Below are 13,867 nucleotides of genomic sequence, written 5' to 3'. Positions count from 1 at the left end.
AGTAAATTTTTTTTTCACCAGGAAGCTCGAGTTTTAGCTCCCCTTATCTCAGAAAAACTCTACCCTATATCTCGCACTATTTCAAACAATAATTTCTACCGTACTCTCCTACCGAAGTCTTCAAAATCATCGGCAACGATGAACTGAACTATCGATGCCGACTGAGTCGAGACTCAGCACTAGCGATTTCCAGAAGTTAGGGATAAATGAGTTCTGCTATATATTCCCTTTGGAAAAACAAAATTCGTTAGAGGATTTATTTATATTAACTATGTATGATGTATAATACACACACAATTTTTTATATTTTTAAATCCTGAGATTTAGCACATATCTTGAAAGTGCCAAATCGTTGTTTTTTTAAAGAGTGGATCTCAAATATTAAACTCACGTGTATTTTGTATTTACTTCTGTAATGATAATAAAATACTGTTTAATAAAAATAAAATACATTGTTTATTCAGGCATAATCAACTCCGATGGGGCTCTTTGGAGGGAACAACGTGCATTCTTGCACAACATGTTCAGAGAATTTGGCGCCAAAAATAGTGGTCCGAAAAAAGCACTCCTAGAACAAACTATTCAAGTAAGTATATACTTTTAATTAAGATTTTGGTTTAGTTACCTTAGACTAAATAACAGAGAGACGGCTATTGCATTAAAATAAATACAAGCAACTGAAAAATACTTTTTTCTATCCTCGTAAAAAAGACGTGAAATATTTATTTCATCATTAGAAGTTCATTCATACAGTCTTCAAAAATTTCGTTTAATAATAGATGGATTTTCTGTCTACAAATACTGAAGTTCAATGATAAATAATAATAATAATAATAATAATAATAATATGATAATAAACTCCTATGCTACTAGACTAGCAATGAAACAAATTTCATGATGGTATTATCATCAATATATCATATAAATCGTGTCATATAAACACAACTGTTTGAAATACAAAAAAGAGACTATTCATTCACTGATTCACAAAAAACTACTGTAAAATGCATTAAACAAATATTACATTAATTACCATTGGTGGTCTAAGGATTAGAGAGACAAACCTCGGTCATGTAGCCGGCATTAAAATATTCTTATAACGAATATATTCTCATAATGTGGATTGCTTGAAAATAGCAGCTAAAGTTTGGTTCTCAGAAAGTGAATTCCACCACAATAAAGATAACACAATATATTTTCTTGATTATACAAGAGTGATCTTAGGTTATCCCCGAGCTTACTGTTTTACGGCTTCTTCCCCTTTCTACGTTTCCTCTTCTTCATTTCTTCTAACTTTCATTCATCAGTATTTCTAACGACACTTAAACTTTCGAAGAATTCTTGAAACAGAATATGACAAGTTCCAATCCGGTGAGCTTTCATTGCATTTATGTTTCACGTCGAAACTGCTTCATAATTCTTCCAGTTTCTGCTATTTAACATAAAAGATTACAGAGTACAACAAAAACGTTTAAAACACGTAATGTTTCCCATTATCGTGTCCGTTTATCATAAAAGCAAAATTATGTTTGGCATCTAAATAATATTTTTTAAATTATTAATTATTATTTATGTTTATATGATTTATTATAAGATTCGATATTCGTTTATCTGTATAGTAAAGAGTATAAGTTATCTTCATGTTCGGAAATTTTCTATTCTGCGCTAGTTTCTCATTCTATCTTTCCTATGCTCTTTTAACGATCCTTCCCTTCAAGGAATACGACTTTCAGCTGATCAGCAAACACTTCAACGGATTCCCCTCCCCTCACTACGTGCTCAGAAACGGTAATGTGTTAAGGGTTTAATTATTTCACACGTATGGGGGATCGTTATTAATTCATTATTCTTTCATTTCTTCTGTTCTCCTGAATAACTTTCCTTGAGAATTTATCTCAAATTTTACTTTTTATTTGTTAATGGAATTCAAAAATTGCAAAACAACTTCAATTTAATTTAAATTATTTATAAAGAATCGTTAAAGTATCGAAAATTGGAAATACCATAAAAATTTGTGATAGATTTTAAGCAAAAAATTTTATTTTATTTTTATTTTCTTTCTCTTTTTGTAGACAGAAGTTGCACACTTCGTAAAGAAGCTGTTTAATCTCAAGGGAGCTCCCTCTCACATCCGACCAACATTGGCACGGTCTGTAAGTAACGTAGTGGGTTCGATGTTAATGAGTGTAACTTTCACAGAAAGCGATGCGGGATTTCGCCGTCTCCTAGAACTCATTGATGAAGGTTTCCGTTTGTTGACATTAGCCGTACCGGTGAACTTCATTCCGGCCCTTCGTTACGTTCCAGGATTCAATAACGCTTACCAGAAGATCAAGAATAATAGACAAGAAACAGCTTCGTATTTCTTGAAAGTGGCCGAAGAGCATAAGAAAACATTGAATCCCAATAATATTCGTGACCTTGTAGATGCTTACTTGGTACAGTTGAAGAATATTCAAGAAAATAAAAAGATAGATTCCTACTTCTCTGGTAAGGAACTGAATGTAGTTTAGAAATTATTTTTATCTTAATCGACCTTTCTCAGAATTAATATTACAGATACTATTAGGATAACACACTCTTTATTCATAGAAGATACTAACTAACGTATTTTACTGAAAATATAATTTCCAAGTTACAAGTGCGTCGAAGACTTTTTCTATGACTACTTTTCAATCACAGATTTAATAATTGATAACTGAGCCCTGTGTGTTCTTCTAGTTAGTGAGGAGATACACCTACTCATCCTCCATGCCCTCCAACCATCAGAATTCCCTTCCGCCGCCGCCCCCACAAAAAACAAGACAGTGAAAATATAAACCTTGGTTGTCTAAACATATGCATCATGCGTCTCCCATTTCACTATACGCGGTCAAAATTCTAAGTTTAATCATTTCCATCTTTACGACCCGCAACTCTATCTTCACGTTTTCATAACGCCTATTAGTTTATGTAATATTATTCTAACTCAAACAAAAAAAAAAAAAAACCTTCCGATTGTTGCAACACGCAACTTTGGTTTTCCTACCTTTTCCTCTGCCACATATCAGCCATATTCATCTGACCTTGAATTGTACAATTCTACCGTTCTCATCAAAACCTGTAAAAACTCCAGCACCAACATTCTTTGCTGTTCGAATTTAGACTGATCTTATAATCGATTATTTTCCTTTAAATAAAAATAGTAAACTTATTTGCATAATTTTATAACTTTAAAATAAAGAACTGAAATTATATTTATGTAATAAATATATTTTTTTTTTGGAAGAGGAAACAATACTGCGATGTAGTTTGACTACAAGGTATCTAATACAGTCGTGTTTTTTGTATATTGAAAAGGAAACACTAATTTGTTATTTCGTATTCAGCAAGAGTGGTGGGAAAAGAGGGAAGGAAGGGCATGAAATAGGACGAGATGCTTTTGTGCATCCAGTCAAACTGAATACCAAAACTAAGAAAAGAGATAATGTTACTCTGGGCATAGACGCAGAAAAATTCATTTTTGTTTAAGTTAAATTTTTAGGCCATAAGTTAAAGGCCATTGTGTTTTTTTTTTTTTTTTCCAGTAAGTTAATTTATTTAATACTTATGTCTGTATAATCATATAATTTAGGATCGAATATTTTTAAATGATAATAAAAAGATCGTGCTTTCGTCATTATTTATTACATTAGAATCTTAAACAACGGTAACAAAACTCTTGCAACGTTACTCTCAGCAGTTGCATCAATATAATGGAGACTTCTTTCCGTCTATCTAATCTAACAAATGTTACATCAGATAAATAAGATAATGAATGCTTGAAAACTTCTCCTGATAAAGTTATGCTAAAAAGGGAAACAGTCTTGTCAGGGGTTCCTATGAAGCTGACCACAAAATAAACTGCATTATTGTTTAATTTTATATCATTTACCCAAAGCCTTATAATAAAAAATGTAATTTTATATTTAATTATAAATAAAGTTGGATAGATAATTTATCATATAAGTAACAACGAAAATAAAGCTTATTTCTTATTTCTATGTGTGTAAAAGCCATTTCGAAACAGAAATTAAGAGCACCTTTCACTTTGTGTTATATAGAACAACAGCTAATCCAGATAATGGGAGACATATTTAGTGCCGGTCTAGAAACAGTGACATCATTACTTGACTGGTCGATTTTATTTCTCGTTCGGAATCCTTCTATACAAAAAAAGATACAAGACGAGCTTGTATCTTTTTTTGTTCCTATGAAGCTGACCACAAAATAAACTGCATTATTGTTTAATTTTATATCATTTACCCAAAGCCTTATAATAAAAAATGTAATTTTATATTTAATTATAAATAAAGTTGGATAGATAATTTATCATATAAGTAACAACGAAAATAAAGCTTATTTCTTATTTCTATGTGTGTAAAAGCCATTTCGAAACAGAAATTAAGAGCACCTTTCACTTTGTGTTATATAGAACAACAGCTAATCCAGATAATGGGAGACATATTTAGTGCCGGTCTAGAAACAGTGACATCATTACTTGACTGGTCGATTTTATTTCTCGTTCGGAATCCTTCTATACAAAAAAAGATACAAGACGAGCTTGATGCTGTTGTAGGCCAAGAGAGGATGACTGATCTTTCTGACTTACCTTCCCTGCCATATACAGAAGCTTTCATACTCGAAGTCCTAAGACGAGCTAACGTACTAGCACTAGGAAATGCCCATTCGACTTTAGAGTAAGTAATTCTCATTTATATTTTAACTTATCCATAAATAATGTACTATAGCATAACAGCAACGATCTCTTACTCATTTATTGTTAGCTGTTAACACGTCATTTATTTACTTGCCTAATTTAATTTTTTTTTCTTTATAATAAGAAAAAAAAAGTTTTTTTTTCTTGTCCTGGAAACTTTTTTTGTTTGTGATCTTTTTGAATCCTGAAATGAATATTTTCAGCAGAGCGAAATAGAAAGTAGTGCTGATATTTATCAATATAAATGTTTGGAATGCATGTATAATAATAGTCATAACAATGGCCAAAGTTCTAGCAAAAGGTTTCGTCCACACTGTCTCATACAACAGTAACAACAACAATCACAACAATAATAATTTTATATTAGAATATTCTATCTGGAAACATAATTACTTAGACATCACTTTGATTTCTGTCAATTGTGGACAAAGAAGGTATACAAAAGTATCCTCCATCTTTGAGAAGATGATACATCATAAAACATTCGAATTACAAATTAAACTGATATTTTAAATATTCCCTATAAGATAATCATGACAATGTGAATCGAAACTCGAAACATCGATTCTTTGGTCCAATACCATTTCGAAAAATTTGATTGTCAAATTTTGTCCTAGACGAATTACAAACGTTCAATTTACGACATATCAACTGATAGAACTGATGCTTCTAATTAGCTGAGTCTCTAATTTCAGGTTAATGATCTGATCATTGCGATCACTTTAATTAAGGGATCGATCCACTGAATTCACAGGGCTTATTCTGGTTCTTTGTTTAAGAACTCTAATAAAAGGCATGTGTGACTTCATGAGCTGTCAATCACTTTCAAAATTTGTTTTGAAGTATAAACATCGTTAGTTTGATATTTAAAACAAACGTATGTTATTTATCTTCCATTTTAACAAAGTGACAAGTTAAAGCATTTTGGATGGTTGTTTCATTATTTAATTTTCTTTTATTTGATTCTCATTTTTCTTGAAAATTTATCAGATATCCGTTACTGTCTGACAAATTTCTTTAATTATTTTATCTTTCAATCCAAAGTATAAATACCACAACTTATTTTCTTTCACGTGCGCATTAGTAGGGGGAAAGTTTCGTCGTTCTTCGTATACCAGTTGTAGACTGGCTTCACGTTAATCTGATATCCAATTTTTAACCAAGTTAAAAAGAAGCAGTAAGTTCAATCTGCCCTTCCGATATTTCAAAAATCATTTTTTCCCATTCTAATTCGTCATGGTCAACAAATCTGTATTTATTAAAAAAAAACAAAAAAAAAAAACAAGAGTATTCTCTTTTCGAAAGTGATGTGGTTCACCTACTTGTATTGTAAAAACATCATTGCATAATTTCGTTGTAGAATACTGTTCATAAAATGTGTTTAAAATACTTCTTTCTTGTGTTCAATTGCTATTCTATTTTTATAGAACTTACGATGAATGTTTCAGAATGAAAAAATAAAAGATTAATGTATATGTGTTTCATAATTTTTCCGGTAGGTGATAACATTGCACAGGCTATTGTGACATTCGTAGATTACTTCTTTTTCCCTTCAACATGGACTCTTTGTCTCTGTCAGAGGAAAAGAAGCGTTTGAGATTGTTTACATTCCCAGAATGTCCCAAGTGACGTTTGTTGAGAGGGAGTTTATGTTGCTAAAATAATTCATTTTCTGTCTCAAAAGCATGTTATACTTGCAATCTGAAGTTGTGGGCGTGCTATTCTGCACTGTTGATATTAGTACTTCCATATTTTAACTTTTCGCGATGCTAATTTATCGGTTAGCACGAAAAATATGTCTTTCTTTACGTAGGCACTATGGCAGATAAATGTTACTTGATATAACATTCTGGAACTACTAAATTCTCAGCAGACACTTCATTAATCCTATAGCGTGGGTAACAAAAGGTACCATGTTTGGAACTTCATACCAGCCAGTTGCGTCACTGCCTGCTGGAGAAAAAAAAAAAACAGGAAAAAAAAAACACACTAAGGATTCGCATTGCATTTTTCTATTCTTAAATGTTCATAATACTACGATATATAAAATAAAATGTTGTGAAAGAACCTTCCAGTATCCTATTCAAAGCTAAAGTGATGCAGCAGAGGTTTTGTTCTCTATATTCCACAACATGTAATTTTTGTTACTTCTTTTATCATTTTTCACTTATTTCCGTTATTAGTTATTTATTCTGTAATTGGTTCTCTGAACCAATGCAGTTGTTTGGAAAAGAAAAGAAAAAAGAAAGGAAAATTATTACCTTTCTTAAAGTTCTGAAGTTATTACTTAAATACTTCACAAAGCTTACGAACTCTTTTTTTTTTATTTTCTTTAAACAGAGGCTGAGTTATCCGGTCTGAGGTAGAATTTTTTTATTTTATTTTATGAATTCCGGGTATCCTCTAGCATAAAATCAGCTCTGAACGTATACAATTAACAAGGAGGCAGGAACTAACTGAGCAGGAAGAAAGCACTGTATCAATGCTTTCTTCCTAATCGAGCCAATCGCAGTCACTAACTTCATCTTACTAAATTGCTTTTCACAATCAAACCAACAGATAAGGATATGTAAAGATTAGTTTGCAGCTACGTAATATTTGGGAAGCAATTCATCACCATTTCCTACCTTTGTCGATTAGTATTATTTTCACTTTTCGCGTAGTTCTTTGAGAACGATGTTTGCATTTGTATTCATGCAGGATAAGAAATAGTTCTTTCTGTTTACACATATATTATTCGAAATGTTTAGAGAATAAGTGGTTTTCTCTTTAGTTATAATATACTTTCTCTGTGAATCAATTTTAAGTATTCATTATGCCAAATTGCGTGAAAAGTTGTCAAATAGTCAGTGTCCCCGATGCCAAGGTCACAGGCGTTTATCGGGGGACTGAAGCTTTAGCATATTAACATAAGTTTCTTTTCAAGCAACCTTTTGGGCATTCATATTTTGCCCTACATACTCTCTAAAAGCTTGTTTAAAAAGAAACTTATGTTAATATACTAAAGCTTCAGTGCATCGTGCGTGCTGAAATACTCGTATAGCCTATTCCGTCACGTCATTTATTGATGATATCCATAATATATTCTATGACTGTATACGAAATTAACCTATGTTGTCAGGAAACAGAAGCATAATGTTAAATCCATTTTACTCTGTCGACTTTGGAAACATACTCTGACTCCCTTTTAACTCGGTATATCCAAGAAAACGTGTTGTTCCAGTTGAAACCTGGAAGATAACGTCACGTCCGTCTTACACAATAAAACATATAATAAGTATTTATTTTATTTTAAGATGTTTAACATAATTGTATTATGTTTTTCATATATATGAAGTAGATTATTTTCTGAAATTACAGGGATACAGAACTTGGAGGTTATCATATTCCTAAAGATAGTCATATCCTTCCTAATCTTTGGGCTATTCACATGGATCCAAATCTATGGGAAGAACCAGAAAAATTTAATCCAGACAGATTTCTCGTAAAAGGGAAAATTGTAAAACCCCATCAGTTTATGCCATTTTCAGTAGGTAAGTTTTGTTAAAAGTTTCTGTTATTCTGAAAAATAAACGAAAATAAAAGATGCAGTTTTCCTTGTAAGTGCCATTATGGCAGCACTGCGAGAGTTTTAATATTTTGACACTAGATGGCAGCATAAGCAAATAACATAGAAATCCAAAGAATCTAGAAGTTATGCATAGTTATATAGCTGAGACAGAATCAGGAAAGTTAACCAAACATTCAACATTCTCAATCAGAAGAAAGAGGGGATTAGTATAACAAATAGTTTGTAAGAAAATTTTAAAATTCTAAGGAAAAAGTTTTGAATACATTGGAAAATTCGACTGCGATGGATTATTTGGTAGCAAAAAAAAAAAGTTTTGTTTAGATATGCTGTTTAAAATTTAAGAAATAAATAAGAACAGTAATTAATTCCTCAAGAACCATACTTGAAAAGAACGTGTTCATTTATATAATAAAACAAAATTAGTTGAACTAATGACCTAATTTTCGGCAAACTAATCACTGATATTAGGACATCATGGAAGTCTGAAGAGGCGTGAGAGATATCACTTCTTATAAGTATAACATGAAGTTCCAATTTATTAATATGCTATAGGTTTCAAACTATTTTGTGTAAGAGTTGACATAAAAGTTGATTTCTGTGCTTTGCGAAATTATCTTTTATTTTGTAATTGCCAGTTTGAATGCAAACTGGTCAGTCTTGCTTTTTGAAATGATATGGTTTCATGATTTGCTTAATTCAAGAAATTTTGACGTTTTAAATCAAAGTAAACAACAGACCTGGCTGGCCAGGCAGTTTCCTTTCTCCAAAATATAGGTTGTGCATTCGATTGCTAACATGCATAGATGTCCGGGAATGTTTTAAGGTGGTGGAGGAATTTTGGTCTCTGGAGCAGATTTCTGGATTACCTAACAATTATACCATTCGCCCACTTTGTTAAAAGTGCTATAGATGTACAATCTTTAGTGGGCGGAGCACACATTAAAATCATAAAGAAACTCTAACAATAAATTCATAGTGAATGTTCCGTAGAAAGTTCTCGAACTTAACTAATTTTATTCCCCTGATTTACTCAGTTTACAAGCACGTGTGTAATCTTAATGTTGGTCGCGTAAGTTTTACGCATCACTGATTTTTGATATAATTTTATTGCAATGTCACAAATACAATGCAAAATCTTTTAAACATATAAGTAATACATCTTATCTAATTTCTAAAATTAATAAATGATGACATATTTACAGTTTTAAATAGAAGAAAGAGAACAGTAGAATGAAATAAATACTGACGTTGTTATAAACTTTTTCTATTAATAAGCATATTTACTAACTGTGATATTAAATAGCCTAATAAAGGAAAACAGGGCAAAATATCATATAGCACTGGTTTGAATATTTCTGCATGTATAAATATTATCCTTATTTTTATTACAATCCCCATATGATTGTAATAAAAAACTGTTAGTACAATAAGTGGTCAAAGAGTGCTAAACATAGTTGTTTCCACTTCATGCCTCCAGGAAGCAAAATGGCGATTGTGATTATTTAATATTTAGCGTAGTTTAAATTAATATTTACTAAATAAATATCTGTATGTACAAGACTATATTTTTTGTAGTGATAAATAGTGACTTTTTATTCCATTAACGTTGTTTTTTACTCATTGTAGGTCGACGAATGTGCATTGGTGATACATTAACAAAAATGGAGGTGTTTCTCTTCATCACTGGTGTTCTCCAGCGATTTCATTTGACAGTTCCAGAAGGGGAAGGTCTTCCCACCACAGAAGCTATGGCAGCATTATCCATGACCCCACGTCCTTTCCAAATATGTGCAGTCCCACGAGAAGCTTGAGATATATGGAGATGCCAAGAGATTAAAAAAAGAGTACAATCTATAAGCGATGTTGTGTATTATAGTGAAAGATTTCCTTCACCGCGTCGAATCCTACATTATCGCGAGCTTACGGCAAAATAGATCAATATCAGAAGCCGACTTCAGAATGGGAAAGTTTCCTTAAAAAAACGTTTCTCATTTTGCGCATTAGTCAAATCAAAAGTGTATTTTTTTCTAAAAAAAGTGAACTGAAATAATTAAAAAAATGAAATCACGGAAGATTTCATTAACTGTTCGCACAAAACCGTTGCCGAGTTAAACTGTAGCTTGATCTCTCATAAACTATCGTTATGATCAGACAGACGCTAGTTGTCTGCACGAGAGGTGCATGCATCTGAAATGAATCCGTTCACATACACTTCACTTAAATAATTTATTTATTTGTTTGTTTTGTTTCGGGTCGAAGGTTACAAATATTTACCATCGGCTCATTACTCATCTGATGGACAGAATTAGCAACGATAGATCACCATTTAGTTGTTATCAACATTAGAAACTCCTTGTGAATAAATCAAAACTAAATATCTATTTTATATATCTATGCCTAACACAAACCCGTCAATGTACAAATGTACATTATCTAGTGATAACACTTAAATGTAACGTAGACAATGTTACAAAATCGGTAGAGAAGAAGGGTATGAACCGAAGCTAAGTATTAGAAAACTATGTTTTTATCAAATTTATCGTGCACACATTTACAGAGGCTTACAGATAGTTTGAGAATTTTGTGCATCCAGAGCACGCCTTAAAATGTCATGTTTCCGTGCATAGTTCATTTTTATTATTTTTATATACAGGGTCATTTTTATTATTTTTATACACACACACACACACACACACACACACACACACACACACACACACACACACACACACACACACACACACACACACACACACACACACACACACACACACACACACACACACACACACACACTCAACGTGAAGAAATCAAATCACCTTTTAAATTTTACGTGATTACTGTTGTAATGACATCAGGTCTCCTTTGTAGATAAGTCTTTAAAATTAAACGTTAATTTAATCAGGATTTTTTTATAAAAAAAAGTGTGAGCTGTGTAATTTAATATAGTTTTCTGACTATGAATAGAACATCCATGCTGCCATCTGAACATCACTTATCATCTTATATGTATATATAATTTTTCATGTGTACTATATTATTGACATAAGCATCATCTTTTAAAAACTTCAACATCTGTAAACATGAAGTCGTTGATGTATCACAGAAGAAAATATGAAAAAATATGTTTCTAATTTCATATATGTGATCATTTGTGGCACATTTTACGCAATAAATAATATTTTATTTTATTATTTCATGGAAAAGTGTTTTATTGTTCTGTTTCACCAATCTATACGTTATGAAATGTGTTAACGACACCCGACTTTAAGATCTTCGGGATATTTTCTGAAAATTAATTGATTTTTCTTTCTTAAAATCTAATTAAAAGTTTACATTTTAATAGATCAGATATGTACAAGCGATGGTTTGTCGGCAAGATGTGTAGTGCATTTTAAACAAATAACAAAGTAAACAAAACAAGTGATAGAATGCTGCCAAAGTGTTTGTCACCTTTGGTTTTTGGTGATGTAATTGCGTATTGGTGCACTGACATGCACGATAATCTTTATATATAAAAGTTTTCGACCTTTGTTCATTTGTTTGAGAGATGTATGTTACATTATATTTCCATAACGTTATAGCAGAAATTTCATGCGGTATTATTGTTAATATTTGTATGTTAGGATACTATAAGTTCTGCGGAACTTGTCTGCTATAATTCTTCCCCAACCCACCCTAAAATGCTTGATCCATTGACAGAGTCGAGCTTAATATAAGTAATGATTAAAGGGAAGGCTTGCTGCCCAGTGATTTTCAAAAAGTTATGGGCTAAAGTGACTCCATTTATTCCAATTGAAAATAGAAAGTGTGTGTGTGTGTGTGTGTGTGTGTGTGTGTGTGTGTGTGTGTGTGTGTGTGTGTGTGTGTGTGTGTGTGTGTGTGTGTGTGTGTGTGTGTGTGTGTGTGTGTGTGTGCGTGCGTGCGTGCGTGCGTGCGCGCACACTTTCTTCTCTCTCTCTCTTGATCTCGACCTTCAAGGTGCATTACTACACTAATACGCAATTTCATCAAATTATCAAGAAAAAAATAGATGACATATTGCTATGGAAATTTTACTGTCTCGTTTTTGTGTGATTTATCAATTATGAATCACGTTTTAATAACGGAAAAAATCATGCAATGAACAACCAAAGACTTCAAACTAAATTGCTTTACAACAAACTACAGATTATTTAGAAGCATAAATTAAGAGCAATGTTTTAGAAACAGTGAAACTCTAATGAAGAATTATCAACATTGCACACTATAAATTGATGGATGTGTCAGTTATTGAAATAAAAATAAAAATAAATTGAATTTCGAAGTCATGGATAATATGATGACATGACTTTGTTAAATTAAGTACTGAATAAAATAATAATACAAAAAACTCACAACAGCTACTATGAATATAGTTTCAAGAACTATAATAATCCGGAAAACAGTTAATTAAAGGTATAGAGGGAAAATACTCCTAAAAGGAACTGACAGTGATACAGATAAACTTCGTTACAATAAGTATTATCATAAACTGTGAAAATTATATATAGCAACAGATATATAGCAACGAGTAGGAAAGAGACTACTATCCTATTCCTCCTAAAATAATTCTCATAACGAGCCTATGCTTACGCTAGCAAGCGTAAATTCATGATGATGTTCAATGACTACTTTGACTCACCCTAAATGCATATTTGAAAGTAATAGCAAACTTGTTTCACTCTAATAAACTCACTTTCCATGCTGCAAAATCAAGTTTCGTAATTTATTAATTATGAAATGCAGCTACTAGTCAAACCAGTTTTTTTGGTTACAGGCAAATTCATCGAAAAACAGTTAATCGAAAGACAATTCATCCAATGCAATTAATCAAACAGCAATTTATCGAAAAAGCAATTCGCCGAATAAACAATTCATCGAACGGCAATTTAACGAATATCATTCTTCGAACGACAAATCGTCGAAAACGCAATTCATCGAAAAAACAATACACCGAAAATTTTACGATGAATTCTTACATAATTCATCGAAAACTCATTTTTCTTGCAACGTATTGTTTAAAAATGTTCAGTGACAATACGGAACGTTACTCGTGATACAGACAGCATATGGAAGTGGTCATTGAAACGTAATAATTGTTTTCTTGCATTTTAGAACATTTAATGTAAGTGTACAAACTGCTTCATTGTGCAGATAGCGATTTATCTGTAGAGAAGACATTTCGTTCTACCAAATTTTGTCACTATAACTCTAGTCCGACTGAAATTAAAAATTTCATTAATTTCATCCAGCCAGAGCGGAATTGCTAATATGATTTCGGAACTTCTTTACGGAAATGTTATGATAAAAGTGATCCATTTGAAACTAAATCTGAGCCGTGCAGACAGCTTATTGTACTGAAAACTTCTGCGAATTCTGCTAAGTCAGCGAATTATTGTAATACATAATTTCGATACTTTTCTTTGTAGCCCCGAAGCTGAACTGAAAACTGGAACGGTTCGACAATTTTTTGTAAAAGTTTCAAAAACCGAATCCGAGTAAAATTTGCCCATTAATAAATGTATGAGGCGCATGAT

At 31.9% G+C, this 13,867-nt stretch overlaps 1 protein-coding gene across 1 annotated transcript in view; it reads left to right on the top strand.

Moving 5' to 3' along the window:
- Positions 1-10,120, top strand: part of LOC150092898 (cytochrome P450 18a1-like) — a 34,277-nt gene extending 24,157 nt beyond the window's left edge. The window contains exons 4-8 of the mRNA XM_090414098.1: positions 465-590; positions 2,077-2,490; positions 4,454-4,718; positions 8,099-8,271; positions 9,936-10,120. Coding sequence (XP_090270224.1) covers positions 465-590; positions 2,077-2,490; positions 4,454-4,718; positions 8,099-8,271; positions 9,936-10,120 — 1,163 coding nt within the window. The remainder of the gene's footprint in view (positions 1-464; positions 591-2,076; positions 2,491-4,453; positions 4,719-8,098; positions 8,272-9,935) is intronic.
- The last annotated feature ends 3,747 nt before the right edge of the window (positions 10,121-13,867 follow it).

Source organism: Typopeltis vanoorti, chromosome 24 (assembly GCF_054136105.1).
Source record: "Typopeltis vanoorti isolate ZY-2024b chromosome 24, IOZ_Tvanoo_1.0, whole genome shotgun sequence".
Lineage (NCBI taxonomy): Eukaryota > Metazoa > Arthropoda > Arachnida > Uropygi > Thelyphonidae > Typopeltis > Typopeltis vanoorti.
Note: the sequence above shows the minus strand (reverse complement) of the source record. Positions and strands in the feature narration are given on the sequence as shown.